General features: G+C 35.1%; 1 protein-coding gene across 2 annotated transcripts in view; it reads left to right on the forward strand.

Annotated features, from left to right (window-relative positions):
* Positions 1-21,254, forward strand: part of UNC13C (unc-13 homolog C) — a 669,423-nt gene that overhangs the window by 156,895 nt on the left and 491,274 nt on the right. For both annotated transcript variants that reach the window (XM_027840843.1, XM_027840842.1), the window contains exon 4: positions 402-404. In XM_027840843.1, the coding sequence (XP_027696644.1) occupies positions 402-404 (3 nt within the window). The remainder of the gene's footprint in view (positions 1-401; positions 405-21,254) is intronic.

The following is a 21,254-nucleotide window of genomic DNA, read 5'->3' on the forward strand; positions in this document are numbered from 1 at the left end:
TAGATAGATAGATAGATAGATAGATAGATAGATAGATAGATAGATAGATAGATAGATGGATAGATAAATAGATAGAGGGCACAGGGTGAGTTGAAGATGAAGGGGTCATATCTGGAGAATAAAATTAAGGGGTGAGAGAGAATTATACTGGGAGAAGGAGAAAGGGAGAGGTAGAATGGGGTAAATGATCTCACAAAAAAAAAAACAGAGAAGGCTCTTACAGTGGAGGGGAAACGGGGAAGGCGAGAGGGAATGAGTGAATATTATTCTCATAGGATTTGACTTAAGCAGGGAATAACATATGTACTCAATTGGGTATGGAAATCTGTCTTACCCTACAGGAAAATAGGGGGAGAAGGGGACAAGAGAGCAGGGGAATGATAGAGGGCAGATTGGGAAAGAGGGTAATCAGAAGCAAACACTTCTGAGGAGGGACAGGGTCAAAAGAAAGAATAGAATAAATGGGGGGGCAGGATAGGATTAAAGGAAATAGAGTTAGTTTTTCACAGCATGTCTACTATGGAAGTGTTTTGCATGACTGCACATGTATAACCTATATTGAGTTGCTTGCCTTTTCAATGAGGGTGGGTGGGGAGGGAGGAAGGGAGAAAATTTGGAACCCAAAGTTTTAGAAACACGTTTAAAAAAAATGTTTTCACATGCAACTGAGAAATAAGAAATACAGGAAAGGGGGTACAAAAATCTATCCTGCCCTACAGGAAAATAGAAGGGGAAGGGGTTAAGAGAAGGGGGGAGAGATAGAAGGGAAGGCAGACTTGGGGAAGGGATATTCAGAATGCATGCCATCTTGGGGTGGGCGGAGGGGCAAGATGGGGTGAAAATTTGGAACTCAAAATCTTGTGGAAATAAATGTTGAAAACTAAAAATAAATAAATTTATTAATAAAAAAAAATTCTACCCTGGGATTCTTCTACATGGAGAAATTACAAGTCTATTCATTCACCTCTACTCTCTCCATCCTGTCCAAGGGTTTGGCTGCTATTTTCATGTATTCCATATATTTACATGCATATACCTGAATATTTCCATATAAGAAGAAAATGGAAATTTTATTGAATTGAATTGAGATGTATCTTATTAGTACTGAGGCCCAGAAAAATCACTAGATGCTGTTAAAATAAAATCGTTGCAAAGATATTTACCAACAGAGAGCTAGTGAATTTTAGAAAATGCAGTAAATAAGTGACCAAAATGAATTTTAAAAGTGACAAGGTACATGAAATTCCCTCCATAAATATGTTAATCACATTCTATACCAATATCCCTGAAAAGCTATTCGTTATCTTAAAAAAACAAAAAACTTGTAAAATGTTTCTCTTAGAATGATCATTGATGAGATCCCCTATGTACTCCTTTTTCTGAAGTCATCAATGTACACACAATATATTCCCCTCATACACAACATTTAGTCCAATTTATTTTAGCTTTGGGCTTGTTTTCTTTCTTGGGGGAACAGGCACTAATAAGAAAAGAGCAAATGACAGTTTCCTATACTGACATTGTCAGTGTTTCTCTATTATGATGTATTAGTCCATTTACCATAGTCTATTGTTTAAAGCATTTTCTGAAAGTAAACTGAGCTAATAAAACATATCCTAGAAATGGTTTGACAATTGAAAAATTATTTCTCAAGACACACAATAACTATGCTCTAAATCATGAGTTTATACTCATCAATCACATACACTAATGCCCAAAACATTTTTCCTATTGTATAGTCTTATATTTCAGAATTATTAAAAACAAATCTCTCCCTTAATTTTATGCCATGTGGGTGCCATTTTTCTAAAAGCAAATCGCTCATATTACCATTTCATTATATGTGGACTCAATACAGATTGATCACAGATCTTGGAAAATCAAGTCAAAGACTCCTTATGGATGATAATATGTTTTTGTATTTGTATAACAATTCCTGTTATTTACAAAAAGGTAAGACAGTATGACATAGTGGATAGCCTACCTAGGGGAGTTAAAAAGATCTGGGGTCAGATTTTGCCTCTGATGTGTACCAGTTGTATAAGTGCAGGCAAATCATTAAACTTCCCTGATTTCAAGAAAATGACAAAGACTTCAATTTAGCCATAGAGGTGGTAGGAGGGCTGGTAGAACTCATTGCTTTACTAATTTGACTTTAATAGCTGATGCTTACTACATTTGATCTTCAAAACTTCTACTGATATAGATAGTGGAAGTATAGCTTTACCTTGAAGATTAGGGAACTGAGTCTCAGAAGGGTCCAATGCCTTCCTCAAGTCATAAGTTTAGGAAGTGGGAAACACGAACTTTGAACTTGTGTTTTCTGACTTCAATTCTCATCCTGATTCAGTAATACCACATGCTGATTTTATGAATGACAGTTTGTTAGTTCTATAGTTGGATAGTAGAATATTACTAACTTAGCAACTACTAATAAAGACTACCTTTAATATCCATATCTTTATTTTTTTTCCTGCGATGTATGTTTTAATTCAGAGTCTTGACAGTGATACACCAGAAACTCTTATTTTTGACACACCAAAATACAGTCACTTGAAAAAAACACTTTTTGTGACAAAGTGTAGAAGGTTTGGTCACATTGAAATCATAGAGAATTACATATGAAAAAATGCTCTAAATCACTATTGATTAGAGAAATGCAAATCAAAACAACTCTGAGGTACCACATCACACCTATCAGAATGGCCAACATGACAAAACAGGAAAATGATAAATGTTGGAGAAGATGTGGGAAAATTGGAACACTAATGCATTGTTGGTGGAGTTGTGAAATGATCCAACCATTTTGGAAAGCAATTTGAAATTATGCCGAAAGGGCTATAAAAATGTGCATACCCTTTGATCCAGCAATAGCACTTCTAGGGCTATATCCCAAAGAGATCACACAAATGGGAAAAGGACCTACATGTATAAAAATATTCATAGCAGCTCTTTTTGTGGTGGCAAAGAATTGGAAATTGAGAGGATGCCCATCAATTGGGGAACGGCTGAGCAAGTTGTGGTATATGAATGTGATGGAATATTATTGTGCTATAAGAAATGGTGAACAGGCTGACTTCAGAAAAATCTGGAAAGACTTGTATGGTCTGATGCTGAGTGAAGTGAGCAGAACCAAGAGAACGTTGTACACAATAACAGTCATGTTGTACTATGACTAATATTGATAAACTTAACCCTTCCTGGCAATAGAAGGAGCTAAGACATCTCCAGAGGCCTTGTGATGGAAAATGCTATCCACAGCCAAAGAAAGAACTATGGAAACTGAATTGTTATTTTTTTCTCTTCTGTTGAGTGTTGTTTCCTCTTTCTGATGGTTGCTCCTATTGGTTTTAATTTCTGCTTACAACATCACTAATGTGAAAATATGTTTAATATGAACATAAATGTATAGCCAGAGGGTGGTGGGGAGGAAGAGGGAGAAAAATTTAAAACTCAAGCATATGGAAGTGATTACTGATAAATCAAAATAAATTAATAAAAAAATCATAGAGAACTAGATAGAAATACTATCACAAACTCTAAGACCCATTATAGACATAAAAACTTTTTCCTAGTCCTTATTGTAATATTGCACAGTGTAACTGCTACATAACAAACTAGTGTAGCAGAGAAATAATAGCAAACCCAACCACCAATAAGAAAGAGAGAAAGGAAGAGGGACAGAGAGGGGTTGGAAGGTGAGGCCAGAGGGAGAGAGATATGGAGGAGAAGGAGAGAGGGAGAGGTAGAGAGAGAAAAAGAGACCACCACAGGTAACAGTTAAAATTCAATAATCAAGTCTACATCATTAGGCTTATTCAAACAATAACTTCCTATATCTTGCAGTGTGATTTAACTTTTACATAACCAAAATCAGGTTAAAATTAGCAGTAGAAATTTAAAAATTAAAATCAAAAGATTTAACTGATACAGTAGCAGATCTGATTAAACATCCTGAAAGATAAAAATTGATCAGGTATTTTTATAAAAATAATTTGCAAATTAAAAATAGTATTTAAATATGCAACTCTGTAGTCATGCAGTGTTTTATTTAAAAAAGCATTAAAACCAACAAAGAAAATGTTTATAAATGGTTTAAAGAAGGGTAATATTTTTCCAGAAGTTTTCTTAGAAGTCCATTTGCTTAATTTAGATGAAAGAATTTCCAAAGAAATTTGCATTTCTTCAAAATGCAAAAGATTTCCATGATTACAATGCATAAAGAGTAGCATGCTTAACTGGGGCATATCTTTATTTTTAAAAATGTCTAATGAACCCATGTAATTGCTCATATTCAGCATAATATTCAGCGCATGTATATATATGCAAGTCAGTAGTGTTTCAGTCATGTCTGATTCTTTGTGACTCCATTTGAAGTTTTCTTGGCAAAGATACAGGAATGGTTTGTGCCATTTTCTTCTTTAGCTCATTTTAGAGATGAAGAAACTGAGGCAAACAGGGTTAAAAGACTTGTCTAAGGTGACACAGCTAATAATTGTCTGAGGCTGGATTTGAACCCGGGAAGATTGGTTTCCTGACTCCAGGCCTGGTGCTTCATCTGCTGCACCATGTAGCTGTCCCTGTTATATATAACATAATCTTAAAAGGTAGAGTACTAATGTCAGTCTATGCACACATTGACTGATAGCCATTGTTCATCTTCTAGTAGACCTTGTAGATGAGTTTCTTGGGCTGGATTTCCTACTATACTGGCTAACTTTTGAGGGTATACCCCTGATCATTCTGCATATTGTACCTGACTGGGCAAGTTTAATTAAGGCCTTGTCCATTGACCCATGTAAGTCCCCTCAATCATCTAGAAAGCCATGGAGGCAGTATTAAACACTGTTAAACTAGGTCCTTGTGAAGAAGGAAAATTCAGTATACAACTCTGCCTTCCCATTCTCTCCCACACACATTTCCTTTGCTTCTTCTTTTCATCGTGTCTCAGAGGGACAAGTATCCCCATTTCTTCCTAAAGTGAATCCTTCTGCCATTTTCATCAGCTCTAGGACCTTGTTCAAATATTTATTACACTTACTTCAGGTATCTCCAATCTTTCTCTCTTTACTAGCATCATCCCACATGCCTACAAACTGGCTTCTTCTATCTGCCTGTAAGCATGTTCAGGTTTCTCAAATCCTCCAAAAACAATTTTTTTCCAGTGCCCTTATAACCCATCCTAATTCTCTCCTCTTCATAACCATATTTCATGGGAAAAGTTGTCCATATTGGCTTCTTTTATAACCTTGTCATTTATTCTTCACTTGCATTTTGGCTTCTCTTCATACCACTCTGTTTCTCACAAAGGTCAACAACAGTATCTTCATCAGTAAATTCACTGTTCAGTTAGGCAGCTTGGTGGTATAGTGGATAGAACATTGGGTCTGGGGTCAAGAAAACCTGAGTTCAAAACCAGCTTCAGATGCTCAATAGCTGTGTGACCCTGGGCAAGTAGCTTAACATCTGTCTCCCTCAGTTTTCTCAACTATAAAATGGGAATAACAGCACCTACCTCATAGAGTTGTTTTGAGCATCAAACGAGATAATAGTTGTAAAGTGCTTAGCAGAGTGCCTGGCACATAGTAAGCTCTATATAAATGCCTCCTCCCTTGCCTCTTGACATTTCTGCAGCATTAGACTGTCAAATAACACTACTCCATATACTCATCATTTTTATATATATATATATATACTTCTTCCTTTGACTTTGAATCAATCAATAAGCATTTATTAAGCAGACAATCTGTCAGGTGCTATACTAGCTGTTGGGAATACAAATACAAAAAAAAAAAAGAAATAATCTGTGCTCTCAAGGAGCTTAGAGACATCAGTCCCTCCAGATTCTCTTTCTGTCTCAATAAATAATTTCATGTTTGTCTCCTTCTCTAGTTCCTCATTCTTTTCCCAGTCATTTAAGGTGAATATCTACCAGTTTAGGGCATATATGTCATGTAGTGAATGCAGTGCCAAGCCTGGAGTTAGGAAGATCTGAGTTTAGATCTGGCCTCAGACATTTACTAGCTGTGTGACCCTGGGCAAGTCATTTAACCCTGTTTGCCTCAGTTTCCTCATCTGTAAAATGAACTAGAGAAAGAAAGGACAAACCAGTCCAGTATCTCTGCCAAGAAAACCCCTAAAAGGGATCATGAAGAGTCAGACGCAACTAAAAATGACTCAACAACAACAAAGCCACAAGCTTCTATCCTACACTCCTTTTTTTCCTCCATTATTCTTTCCTTTGACCTTCTCTTTCATTTCCAGGTTTCAAGCACAGTCTCTATGCAGCTCAATCCCAGATCTCTTCCCAGCCCTGATCTCTCTGCTAAGTTTTAGGTACTCATTTCCAGATGATATCGAATCCAGACTTAACACTTACTAGATGTATGATCCAGGGCAAGTCACTTAAGCTCTGTTTGCTTCAGTTTCTTCATGTGTAAAATGGGGATAATAGCACCTACTTCCCAGGATTATTGTAAGGATCAAATGAGATAATATTCATGCAACACTTAGTACAGTGCCTGACATATAGAAGGTACTGTCTAAAGATTAGCTATTTTGTATTTTTCTACCTAGAGTTATCAATTGTACTCCAAACTCAGAGTGTCCAAAACTAAGTTTGCATGTTTTCCTCAAAATGTCTTACTTTGGGGTTTCACTATCTCTTTTAGGGGTACCACCTTAACCTCTCATGTTAGCACCCAATTGCTAGTAATGCCTGCATTTCAGGGATTCTTTTGAATGTCCTTTGTATATATTTTGTTCTTACTTATGTGCATGTGTTATTGACCTCCAGTAGAATGCTGCCATCCAGGCAGCAACTGTTTTTTTTTTTTTTTTTGGTTTATTTGTTTTTGTCTTTTTATCCCCAGGTTCATAGTATGTGACTAATAATTGCTTGTTGAATAAATGAATGTGGCTTTTTAAACTTTTAACTAAGTTTACTGCTATTTGGGCAGCAAACATGTCTTCTTTCAACAATGCCCTTAAGACACAGAGTTCCAAATTGGAAAGTAAGCCCCATGCTTTCTATGGAGACCAGTTTAGAACAATGCATGGGTACATGTCAGTACTCTCTGTAGCTCTTATTAATTGTTTATACTTTTGTTACGATTGAATGTATTTTCTTTTGTCACTATTTTATTTCCCCCATCAAATGGTTATCTCCTTGAGACCAAGGACTTTATCAATTACAACCTTTAAAAAACACAGGACATAGCAGAGTAGTCACAAGATGATAGGAATTTAATGAATGCTATTGATTGATTCATGCAGCTACATAGTACTGTGAATAGAGTACTGGGCCTGGAGTTGGGAAAGACTCATCTTCCTGAATTTAAATCTGGCCTCAGATACTTACTACCTGTGCAACCCTGAACAAGTCACTTAACCCTGTTTGCTTCAGTTTCCTCATCTGTAAAATGAGCTGGAGAAGGAAATGGCAAAGCACTCCATTATCTTTGCCAAGGAAACCCCAAATGGGGTCATGAAGAGTCAGACACAACTGAAAAATGACTGAACAACAATGATTTATATAACATGGGACTAACAGGCAGAAGACAACAGAAAGTCTACTTCTTACAATTCATATTTCTAATAATAATATATTTAGATTAAGAAAAAAATAGTCCTGGTTGCTTGACTTATGGGAAATTAGTGATTCATTATGTCCTGAAATATTTTTGTTCCTTATTCTCAGTGCTTTGGGCCAAAGAGATTGTCATTTGCTCCAGGTCTTAAAGCAAGTAGCATAGCTTAGATGTGAACCCAGATCCTCTGATTCTAAGTGCAGTTTTTTTTTCAACACATCTTGCTACCTCTTCATATTTTGAGGCAGATGATCTATCCAGATATTCCCATCAAATCATCGCACAAAGATGGCTATTCTGGTCTATCTTCTTAAAAAAGGTTGGCTATGAAGTGATAATAGTAGGAAGCCTTTGCACAAACATAGTGGTGTTTGATACTAATTTTTTTTTAAATTCACCATGATGTAGGAGTAACTTCTAGCTGTCCCAACATGATCCAAATTGACTATTTTTCAAAGATAACAAACCCAAAATTTGTCCACTGTGTGGGGAAAAGTAATAAACAATTAACCTTGTGACTGATTACTGACTTAATGAGCTGAAAATGGGCAGTAATGTTTCTATAAATGTAAATTTAATTTGTTCTTGTCAAGAAAAAAAATATAACAAGATTTCCATGTCATATTTGTTAAGAAAATTTTTCAGCTAATTGCCAGATGTAGAATAATGAAATATATAATTCACTTTAGAAAAAGAAAGTTATATTTTTTTTCTTTTCCCAGCATTTGCCTTTCCTTGGATGACAGACAAACAGCAGTGGCTAACTTATTCTTTCATTGTGTTAATTCCCACCCTCTGGCAACAGTTAATATGTATATATTTTAGAAGGGGCTATAATGTTCTGTCCAGTAAAATGGCAATAGGAAAATGTCTGCATGAGATTACAGTCAAATCTAATGACAAAAAGCAGACAAGTTGATGTCTTAGAAATGATTATAACTAGAAAAATTTTAAACCTCCCTTTCACTCCCCCCATTAATGGCAGCATTTATATTACTCCAAGCATTTACATTACTTTGCATCACCCCTAGCTGTTCCAGCTCAGAAATGACAGAGAGTTTCTTTTGACTATTACATCAAACTAATGGTTTGTTTTTTAGCTGTGACAGGCTCATTTTCCACATCACTTCCTCATTTCTGAAACTTGATATAGACTTTAATAAGTACCTACTGTGTACAAGAAAGCACTGTGCTCAATTTTGAGGGAAATAACAAAAATCAATAATTCACTACTTTTAGTCTTTAAAAGCTCTACAATCTGTTAAGAAGGATGGTATTCTACTCTGATAACTTGTCATTGAGTAGAAATGACTCTAGGTTCTCGAAGGTTACACCATTTGAACCTAAGCTCTTGAAATTCCTGCCAATAGATAGTTATAGCTCAATTTATTTAATGCTCTAAAGTTTATAAAGCATATCCCTGAAAATGACCTTGGGAGGTAATACAAGTATTACTATTCTTCTTTTACAAGTGAGGAAATTGGGGCATAGAAGTGAACTGATTTAATATCATACAGCTTAAGTGATGAAATGGAGTCAAGTTGGAAAGGCATTGAGCCCTGTGAAAATTGACCTAAGAAGGAATTTCTTTCCTCGTCTGTCACCCTAGAGATCAGAAGCACTGCCATGATGGGTTGAATCTCATTCAATAAATAGACATTAAGTTTCCTCAAGACAAAGGATATTTAATGAGGGTGTTTTGGGGAAATTTCTAACATTAATTACATGTAAATCCATCAAATTATTTATATCAGTTGAGAATATAAATTTTATCATTAACTCCCAAAATATAAGCAGACAAACATTCTCTGCCAATAGGACAAAATTCCATTACAAATGTGTTCTCTTTTTATGGCTCCATTGGGCTCCAAATTCCAAACATGTTGTCTTAAGGGGATAAAAAGAAAAGAGAGAGATTTCAATGTGGAGGACAGAATTGGAATGATAAAAGAAAATTAATATGACTTTCTCTAGCCAATGATCTGAGGAACGGTGAAATGGAGAGAAGATTTGGTCATGCAGAAAAAAGAGTGAGGTACTGTAGGTGGTCTGGTATGGAGCCAGATCTAGAAGCAGAGCAGAAATCTCATTTCCATTTTCCCTAAAGCCTCCTCATAGTTAGTGAGTTAGTAGAGTCACATGCTTTAAACAAAAAAAAATTATCTTCCTAGTTGCTAAGGTATCTATTGCCTGCTGCTCAGCTGCTCCTGAGAATTGGAAGCAAAATTTGATCTTCTGCCTTATAAGTTCTATGCTACATCCAATAGTTGTTGATTCTGGGGGTGGGCCTAAGGACAAGTGGAGTCACCCATTTCCAAAGAACAAATCAACTTAGAATTGAGGAGGTTCAACTCTATTAATGAGAGAAAGCATCTTCAATTCAGTCACATGACCTTCACTGATGCCTATTCAGACTGGATCTGCAGACAAAGGGAGGAGTATTGATATGCTCCACATATACATACACACACACACACACAAACACACACTAAAAATTAGCAGATAATTATTTGTCAATAAAGGACACTACTGTCAAGAATAGTTAAGCAGATGGGCTTTTAACAGCAAAGTAACAGACCATATTTTCTGTCTTAGTCTGACAGTCTGAGGACCAGAGATATACATTATACCAAAAATTGTCTATTAGACTATAACAGTTTTTAGATAACGTCAACTCATGAAGACTGCAAGGGTATGGAAAAAAGTTTTTAACCTTCATTGATGGAGGGAATACCAACACAAATGAAGCCACAAATATTTTGTAATGTTTGAAGAAGGTAGGATAAGCAAAAACACATAACTAAGTAGAATATAATGAATATCAGTAGAGGTATACAAAAACTGCTTTGATGGTATGAAGACTTATAGGACTGAGAGATGATGTAAAATTGAGGTTATCAGGAAAGGCATCATGAAGGAAGGGGAAGTATCATTTAAGCTGAGTCTTAAAGGATAAATAAGGTATCAGTAAATCAAGACGGTGGAGAGGCAGAAGGAAGAGAATAAGCAGAGGAACCTGGAAAGAAGGAATAGTCAAATCTTGTTAAGAGTAAAAGGTGTGCATTGAGAGGATAGTGGAAGATAAGAGTGGAAAAGTGTATGCTAAAATGAGGAGTCTAGATCAGGTGCTAGGCCTAAGGGAGTTTTTCTCTACTCTTTCCTCAGGAAATGATTGTTCTCTGGACATAAAGTGGAGAACAGTGTTTAATGCAAATGCTCAACCTGCATTTTAATATTTTCTTTTGAATTTTAATTCTTAAGAAGTGAAAAGATATTGTAATTAAAGAAACATTTTAATAGCACTTTCAAAAATCTTGAGGGAAAACGAACGTCCTAAATAGTCAGCTACCTAAGTAGAAGACATCAGAATTTATAAGGATGAGGATGTCTGCTACCCTATTATAAACAAAGTCACAGAAATGATTGAGACACATATGTAGATCAGGCAAATAGAAACTAATTGGGAAAACAATATATTTAAACATAATTTTTATTGTGGTGAATCAATGTTGGCTGTAGCATCTCACATGAATACCTAAAGGAAAGAATTTAATACAAGATGTAAGCCCACAGCTGTCATTTTTGAGTTTAATAGTATTTAGTGGTTTTAATCAAAGCACCTTGCTTCTTTCTATCATCAAGTGATCAGGTCTTATATAGATACTTGGATGTCCTGCCAAATGAAACTGAACTTTATTTGTCTCTAAAATTTTACTCTTCCTCCCTCCCCCGCCCCAGCATTTCCATCTCTGTTATTTCCCATTCTTCTCCTATGTATACCCTTCACTCCAGTAAAACTAAACTATTCACTTTTTCCACCACCTTCTCAGTCCCTGTGGCTTAGAACCTGGCATTAAAGTTTGGAGTGTTGTTTTGTTTTTTGTAATTCTGCCTCACCTCATCCATTAGAGTGTAAACTACTTGAAAGTAGAGACCATTTGATTTTTTTAGCATTCCTGTTGCTTAGTACTGTACCTGGCACAAAGAACTCTTGTATTTCATAATTTTTTTTGTTGATCTCACACATTCAATTAATTGCTGAGACCTATTTGATTCTATTTTCTTTGTATCTATCATATTGGCTTATTCAGTCGTTTCAGTCGTGGCCAGCTTTTAATGACCCCGTTCGGGGTTCTCTTGGCAAAGGTACTGGAGTGGTTTGCCATTTTCTTCTCTAGCTCATTTTGCAGATGAGGAAACTGAGACAAACAGGATTAAGTGACTTGCCCAGGTTGTAAGTACCTGATATTGGCTACTTTATGGTAACTCCCATTGCAACCTCTCTTATTCAAATGTACATCCCTTGCTTAGACAATTATAAAAATCTATAAATTAGTCTTGTTGACTCTAGACTATTATTTCTCCCATTCATCCTTTATACCACTTCCTGAGTCACCTTCTTCATATATTGCTCTTGTCATGACATTCCTGTACTGAAAAACCTTCACTGACTCCCTATTTATTACTTACTGAATAAAGCTTGAACTCTTACTTCAGGTATTTGGGAGATCTGCTCTTTGTCTTCAACTTAACTTTCAAAGCTACTTGTGCTACTTATCCCTCCCTTAGTTAAAATTACAGGTATAGACACTCTCCGTCTTCTGTTTTCATACTTCTCTCTCCCCTCTCTGTACTATTGTCCTTAACTAAAATGGGACCCATCTCTTAGGTGGAGATATTGAAGACAGAAACTTTCATTAGACCTAATTTACATAATATCCTTTCTGGTTTACATGTACATACATATATACACATATACACATATATACATACATACATACATATATATTTTTCAGCATCAGAAAGCTTTTCCCATTTTTATTCTATATTATTTCTTGAAAACTAGTAGGACAGATTATCTACTGCTAGGGTTTTGGGTAGATTTTTAAAAGAAACTCTTACTTGTCTACTTTCCCATATGAATTTTGTTATGTACCCAATTCTCTAAAATGCTTTAGTATTTTGATAAATATTGCATTAAATCCATAAATTCGTTTGGGGAGTATTAATTCTTTTTTTTACTATTTTGCTTGACTTAATCTTGAACCAGAGATTTTCCTCAATTCAGTTAATCATTCCTTGATTTCTGACAAATTCATCTTGAAGTTGTTTTGATATGGATCTTGTATGTTTTGATAAGTTAATACCCAAATGTATTATGTATTTTTTCATTACTGTAAATGGTATTTTTCTATCAATTTTCCTTGTTCTTGATGGTGGTATAATGAAATACAGATGATTATTTTCATGGATCTGTCATACCTTGCTGCTTTCCTAAAGAAATTATTACTTCAATTTTTTTTATTTTCTTGTACGTTCTAAATATATGACCATTCTACCTGCTAATAAAGATATTTTAAGTAATTCACTGCATTTTTTTTCTTTTTCATGTCTTATTTCTATTGCTAAAATTTATAAAATGTCAAATAGGAGTGAAAAGAGGAGATCTGCTTGTGCAACTGGATGGTGTAGTGTTAGAGTGCTGGGCTTGGAGTCAGGAAGATGTGAGTTCAAATTTGGCCTCAGACACTTACTAGCTATGTGAGCCTGGGCAGTCACTGTTTGCCTCCATTTCCTTCTCTGTAGAGTAGAAATAATAATAGTATCTACCTCACAGGGTTGTTATGAAGATTAAACGAGATGGTATTTTTAAAGTGCTTAGCCTATAGTATGTACTATATAAATGCTCATTCTTTTCCTTCCCTTTCACTTGTTTTTACTATGAATGCTTTCAGTGTTTCTCTATTTTATGTAATATTCATAGTTTTGCATATATTATTACAGAATCTCATATCTGTTCTCCTACTTGCGTATGCTGGGCCCATTAGTTTTTGTTGCAATTTATTGGATACTCTGAACCATACTCAGTAAGTTCTGGTGGATGCCCATTACCTCTAGGATCAACTTCAAACTCCTTTGTTTTCCATTTAAAGCCTGTCAACCCCTGTTTTCTACCTACCTTTCTAGATTTGTTAACCATCACCTTGTTTTCAAGCATTCTACAATCTAGCCAAAACAATCTTGTCATTGTTCACACATAACCTTCTATTGCTTGTCTCTGTCCTATGTATTGGGATCTGCTGTATTTAGAACATGTCCCCTTCTATCTTTGCTTTTAGAATCATTAGGTTTTGGGGGGTTTTTCTGAAGCACAGCTCCAACACTATGAGACCTTTCCTGATCCTCTTTGTTGCTATTCCCCTGTCCTACCCACCAAAAAATTACCTTGTATTTATTTTGTAAATACTTATTCCATACATATTTTTATTAATATACATTGTTGCCTCTTACAGAGTGTAAGCTTCTTGAGGCCATGGGCTGATTCATTTAGGATTTTATCTATAGAACTTAGCACAGTTTCTAGAACATAATAGGTACTTAATAAATGTGTCAATTGATTTATGCCATCTTAAGTCTCTTTTATTCATTATAGTGGCCAATTCTGTCAACATTGGAATCTATTGTAAATTGAGAGTTCTTATCATTCTGACAGCCACATAGGCAGGAATTGATGGCCTGCGGACATGTTTCAAACCACAGTTACCTCTTCATTCCCTTAGAGTCAGGCTCAACAGCAACTCTGTGTTAACTGCGAAACTGCCAATTTCTATACCATATACCAGCTTGGTGTCCGTATTTTAACCCAGGGATTCTAACCTGGGGTCTATAAATTCATTCTTAAAAGGTATGTTGATAATTATATTTCAACATAATTAGCTTCTTTTATAATTCCTTGCATTTTACTTTAGACACTTAAAAATATTATTCCCGAGAAGGGTTCCATAGACTTGACTGTTGAAGGGGTCCACTACACAAAAAGGGTAAGAACTCTATTTCTTTTGGACTGTAATTCCAAGGCTACTCAAAGAGTAGTTGACTGCTTCCTTAATATTGCCCAGGAGTCCACACTTGTTTATCCATAAAATCACATGCAATAATAACACTTGTGCTGACACACATTCAGACTCTTACAGTGATGAACCATAGTGTATTTTTTTCAAAGAATTTCTCCAAACTGGGTATTCATAACTCTTTACAACCTGACTCTAACCAAACTTTCCCAGTTTAAGTATAATAATTACTATAATTCATGTCCTTGATGATCCAGCCAAATTGACTTTTGAGCTGTTCCTCACATAAACATTCCATCTCATTTCTCTGTCTTTCCTCTGGCTGTCCCCCATGCCTTCCTATCTCTTTGAATCCATTCTGGGTTTAATTTTACATTATATGAAATCATAAGGACCACATCTCCTTTAATGATTGGGCAGCTGCATGATAAATTTTAAACAGTTCTTTGATTTTCAATCTATTTTGGGGATGAATGTATTTTCTATTAAAAATAGTGAATTCTACTTTTAAAGCCATTCTGTATAATAACTCTTTTTTTTTAATTGGAGAGTTTCATACATTTACATTTAGTGTCAACATTGTTGGGCTTATCTCTTTTCTATTATACCTTTATTCATGTCTCCCAATACACTGGAAGAGGAGGACTAATAGCCAGGGTTTTGTTTTTTTTCCCCCTTACTGACACTGTCAGATTCCTCCCCTTCCACTCTCATCTATCCTTTATAAACTTTTCTATTTGAATCATGACTCGTTATCTCAGAATTATCCTCAACTTTGTATCTTATTCACCCCTCTCATGCAGTCAGTAGATATGTTTCCTTGATCCTACTTCCATGACATCTCTTAACATCCAAACCCTTCTCTTTATTCACAAGGCCACCACTCTCCTTCTGGCCCTCCTTATGTCCTTTCTTCTGTACTGTTGCATTTATTTTCATATTATTCTCCCTACCTCAAGTCTCTCCTTTCTTCAACCCATCATTAATTTACCTTTCAACCTTTAAAGTGATTTTCCTAAAGCATAGGTCTGGTTATGTGACTCACCCGCTCAAGAAATTCCAGTGTCTCACTGTTGCCTCTAGGATAATATACAATTTTTTTTTTTGCTTTTACAGCCCTTAAAATTTGACTTTAGCTGATCTTTGAAGACCCTTTCCATGTCATTTTCTTTCATGTATTCTATATTCAAGTCAAACCATCTTGCTTGCTCTTCTGTGTATATCACATTCCAACTGCAATCTCTGTACCCATTCATAGGCTATACATACCCCATGACTGCAACATACTCCTTCCTCTATACCCTATCTTAATGGATCTTTAGTTACCCAAGCTCAACATGAGTACAATGTCCTAAAAGAAGACCATTCTGATTTCTGCCCTCTTCCCCAATTGCCAGTGGACTTCCCCTGGAAATTACTTGGTATATATTTTATTATTAATGTTTTCCCTGTTATTTCCAACTAATAGAATATAAATTCTGTGAGCACATGTTTTAATTTTTTTCATCTCTGATGCCTATTATAGTTTTTGGTACAAAACAGGCAAGTTATAAATGGTTGTTGTATTGAATCAAATTGCCATTTGATTTATTGGAAAGGTAGATACTTACTGTGTTATTCTTATTTCTCTTGCTGACCCAAACTAACAAAATGATTCTAAACAATATATCTCTGTTTTATGGTACTTTGTTGTCTTCTTTTACTCCTATTCCCCTTTGTCAAAGGAGCATCAGTTTGGCATTGCTCTGACCTTACATTATTTTCTTTTAGTCCATTTTTTTCTTAGGAACTTAAGCAAACAGACAAAAAAGTATTTCCATACACACAGTAGATCACGCAGCAGAAAATCATAGGAAATAGTGAATCTTCATGAAATACTGTTTTCCTTAAAAAAACTATATAATAAATTTTACCTGTTCATTTCAAGATGTTCTGCTGATTTATACTTTTTAATTTGTTCTGTTTTCTTCTGTACATTCTGTACATTGTTTTAAAAAATTACAGTTCCTCTTTATTTTCCAGTCTCACTTTAGGGAACCAACCATTCCTCTAATTAACCAAGAGAAAGGAAAAAAAAAATTGAAAGAGATAAGCATAGTCAAGCAAAGCTGATGCACATACTGCTTTTGAGCAAAAATGCATGTTTCGGTACCTTTTGTCCATCACCCACTGGAAATTGGGTAAGATGTCTCATCATAGATGTTTTGGAAGCATGGTTGATCATTGCTTTCGTCAAAGTTTTTCCAAAGTACTTTTTTTTTCTATGCAATGTTACTGTCTTTGTATCAATTGTTCTTTTTTATGAAATTATCTCTTTTGTCATTTCTAAAATGCAATACTATTCCATTATATACACATACCATAATTTGTTTAGGCATACCTCAGTTGTTTAAGAGAGAATCTAGGGCATCTTACTAGATGCAATTTCTTTTTTCTTCTTTTTTCCACTTCTATTTTTCCTGACTTAGGATAAGATAATTTTATTTTCCTTATGGATATTCCCTCTCTGGTATCTTTCTACTTAACCCAGCATACTTCCCTATTCCCACTTCTTTTTCCTTACTAAATTTGATACATTTCTACACATAAAGGAGGATTGGAGGCAGCTGGTGGCACAGTGGATAGACCACTGGACCTGGAATCAGAGAGACCTAAGTTCAAATATTACCTCATTCACCATGGGCAAGTCACTTAACCTTTCATTGCCTCGGTTTCCTCGTATATAAAAGGGAAATAATAACAGCACCTACCAAATTGCTGGGTTATTCTATGTACTTTCCTTTTCCCTGCCCCAAACTGTATGGGTATATCTAAGTGTATTTCCTTTGTTTCAGATAAGAGTGATCATCAGATATGAGTGATTCATCTGATACCCATTCCCCTAGCCCTCCTTCCTATTTGTATGTTTTTCCTTTATGAACCCCAGTTATGAGAAATAGCAAGTCCCACCACCCTTCTTCCTCCTTTCTACACCACTGTCTTCCTCCTTTCACCCTGTCTTCCCATTATCCTCTTCAAACCCTCAGAACTGAAACACCCTATCCCCAAAATTGCTGGTTTTCTTATTCAACTGTGTCAGTACCCTTTGAACACATTAGGGTTCTAATGGGATGCTTGTTTCTTTCTCCTTATTAGCAATACAAAACTATACAACTCAATTACTCGAATAAATTTGCCTCTCTAGACTTCTCTGGACTCTTGGGTCTGTATTTGGTAGGTCCTACTATGCTCTGGTCTATTCATCAAAAATACCTGAATGTTCTCTATTCCAGTCAAGGTCCACTATTTTTCCCTATAGTGTGCTTAGCTTTGCAAAGTATGATATTCTTATTTGTAAGGCTGAATCCTTTGCCTTTTGGAATAATATATTTTAATAAATAATATTTAATGATATAATTTAATTTGGAATAATACAATAATAATATGTTCTCCTCTGGCTTTTAGTCAAAGTTGCCAAAGTTTATTTGATCCTGATTATAACTCTTCGGCACTTGAACTCCTTTCTGGATGCTGGCAGTATTTTTATTTTCTTTGTTGTAATAAATCTGGATTTGGGCTATGACATTTCTTGAACTTTTACTTTTGGACTTCCTTTCAAGAGATCTTTCATGGATTCTTTGCAGTTTTACTTTGTTCTCCTATTCTGATTGGTGCAGTTTTCATTTAAGATTTTTTAAAATATAGTTTACATGATTTTTTATCACACTTTTCAGATAGTCCAAAAACTTTTATTGTTATTTTTGTTTTTAGGCAATTGGGGTTAAGTGACTTGCCCAAGGTCACACAGCTAGTAAGTGTCAAGTGTGTGGTGTGAGGTCATATTTGAACTCAGGTCCTCCTGCCTTCAGGGCTGGTGCTCTATACACTGCGCCACCTAGCTGCCCCCGAAAGACTTTTATATGATCTCTCTTTAATCTATTTCCCAGGTCGGTTGTTATATAAGATATGTTATTTTTTTCCTATCTATTCATTTTATTCTAATACGTCAGGCTGTCTTCTAAAATTATTGCTTTCTCTTTGGTCTGAAAAAACTGATGGTCCAGTGGATAGAGTACTAGGCCTGGAGTCAGGAAGACCTGAGTTTAAATTTGGCCTCAGACATAAGTGTCTAGCTGTGTGATCCTGGGCAAGTAACATAACCTCTGTTTGCCTAGGTTTCCTCAAGTGTTTAATAAGGATAATAGTAATACTTCACAGGATTGTTGTGAGAATCAAATAAAATACTGTATGGTATTTGATTATGATGGAATATTATTGTATTGTAGGAAATGATGAGCAGGATGCTCTCATAGAAACCTGGAAAGACTTGTAGGAACTGATGCAAAGTGAAATGTACTATGTGCAAGGTAGCAGTGTTATTGTAGGATGATCAGCTATGGATGACTTAGCTATTTTCAGCAATACAACAATACAAGACAATTCTGAAGGACTTATGATAAAAAATGCTATGCATCCCCAGATAAAGAACTGATAGTGACTGAATGCAGATTGAAGCATACTTTTTTGTTTTACTTTATTTTTCTTGAGGGTTTTTTTTGTCTATGTTTTCCAGGACATGTCTATTACGGAAGTGTTTTGTATGACTACACACGTATAACCTATATCAAATTGCTTGCTTTCTCAATGTGGGGTGCGGGTGAGGCAAGGGAGGAAGGGAGAGAATTTGGAACTCAAAGTTTTAAAAATGAATGTTAAAAATTGTTTTTACATGCTGCTGGGAGAAAATAAAATACTAAAAAAAAAGGAAAATAAAAAGATGACATAGCTTTATCAGTGGAAATGATACCCAGAGGGCTATGGGACCTTTATGGGACTTGCAACTCAAAGCTTTTATACATGTTCTCTGTCCCTCCTATTAAAAGTGAGCTCCTTGCAACTAGGGACTGTCTCTGCTTTTTCTCTGTAAATCTATCACTTAACATAGTGCTCTGTACACAGTAAGCACTTAATCCTTGTTTTTTCATTCATTCATTCATTTTTTTTTGCTTATTTGGAGTTACTTTCCTAGTGATGTGGAGCAGTCTTTCATTAACTTGTTAAAAATGTCTTTTTCTTATTTTGAGAACTCTTGGTTCATATCCTTTGGCTATTTATCAACTGAGGAGTGGTTTTAGGTTGTAATATAGGATATGCCAAAAGTCTTAATGCAGTTTTAAGCAATTAAAACTTTAAAAGCTTTTAAGCAATTAAAGCTTAAAATTGCACTAAGATTTTGTGACTGTATTTATGTTAGTTGTCTACATATTTTGGACATAAAACCCTTTGCAAAAATATTTGTTGATTTTTTTCCTAATCAGTAACTATTTTTATAATCTTAGTTGCACCAATTTTGTTAATACAAAAACCTTTTTAACTTCAAGTAATCAAAATCATCACTGTTATCTTTTGTGATTACCTACACAGGATATTTGGTTAAGAATTCTATCCTTAATTATAACTGTGAAAGGTACCTGATTGGTATTCTTTATCACTTTTTTTTTATGATGTGACTTTTCATTCCTCTGGCTTACACATTTTAAGCTTATTGCGGTGTACACAGTATATATCACGTAAGAGGTCGATTTAAAGCTAGTTCCTGCCAAACTGCTTTTCAATTTTCCCACAGTTTTTGTCAAAGTGGAAATTATTCCCCTAATAATTTATGATCTGTTGTTTATTGAATGTTTAAATATCCCTCATGCAGCAGACTAAGTTTTGTTGGGTAGATAATTCTGTTTTTGTGGCTCTTGCTTTTTAATTATGTAATATTCCTATTTTCATGATATCTGTCTCTTTCTTGAGGAATGATCATGATTTACATTCTTGCAACACTATTTTTTTTGTCTTTAAGAAGTCATTTTTTCCTTATTATAATGTTGAAATTTATAATCTACTGAGGGAATTTGAAACTTTAGACCTTGTTGAGACCCTGCAGAATCATTCTGTTTCCATTTTCAATTGTTTTTTTTCTTTTGTTGTTGTTGTTAATCTGGTGACATTTTCTCTAATGATTTCCTGGAATATACTATTCAGATTCTTGTGGTTTTTAACGTCAGAATATCATTAACCAAGGAGTGACTATGGGGGTAGGTAAGTGGACAGAGTACACCATGGAGGCAGCTGCATGGACAGAGTGCTAGGCCTGGAGGCAGGAAGATGGGAGTTCAAATCCAGCTTCAGACACTCACTAGCTGTGTGACCCTGGGAAATTCATTAAACCTCTGTTTGCCTAATCCATTGGAGAAGGAAATGGAAAACCACTCAAGTATATTTACCAATATGGGGTCATGAAACATCAGACCCAAATGAAAAATGACTCAGTAGCAACAAGTGACCATATCTTAACCTGTCTTCCAGGTCTATCACTAGAATCTTTATGTTTTCAAATTCTTTTGAGAATTCAGTGTTTTCTGAGCTTGTCTTTCAAGTTTGCTAGAATTATCTACAGTTCTGTTTGATGCCATAGCAAAATATTTCTTAGAGATCAAAATACTTCTTTCCTCCAGATATTTTCTAGACATCTTTTTGTCCTAGCTTCAGTTCCTCCTATTATTAAATATATATATTTACACACACATTTTATATGTGTATATATATATATATACACATAAAAAATGTGTGTGTTATAAACACTACTTTTACTTGGTCTTGTGCATTTTCTTACTAGTGTTATTTCTCACTCAATCCTAAAATGTTACCTTTATCCTGTTGAAAATGTTTCTTGTGGTGTCCTGTATTGTTTCTTTTCTGATTTATATTTCTCTTGTTCTCAGTTTCAGTTCTTCTGTGGGATTTTAAAGAATTTTTATTGACATCTTTTTTATATACCTTCATT

Source organism: Vombatus ursinus, unplaced genomic scaffold, assembly GCF_900497805.2.
Source record: "Vombatus ursinus unplaced genomic scaffold, bare-nosed wombat genome assembly UNPS02014848.1, whole genome shotgun sequence".
Lineage (NCBI taxonomy): Eukaryota > Metazoa > Chordata > Mammalia > Diprotodontia > Vombatidae > Vombatus > Vombatus ursinus.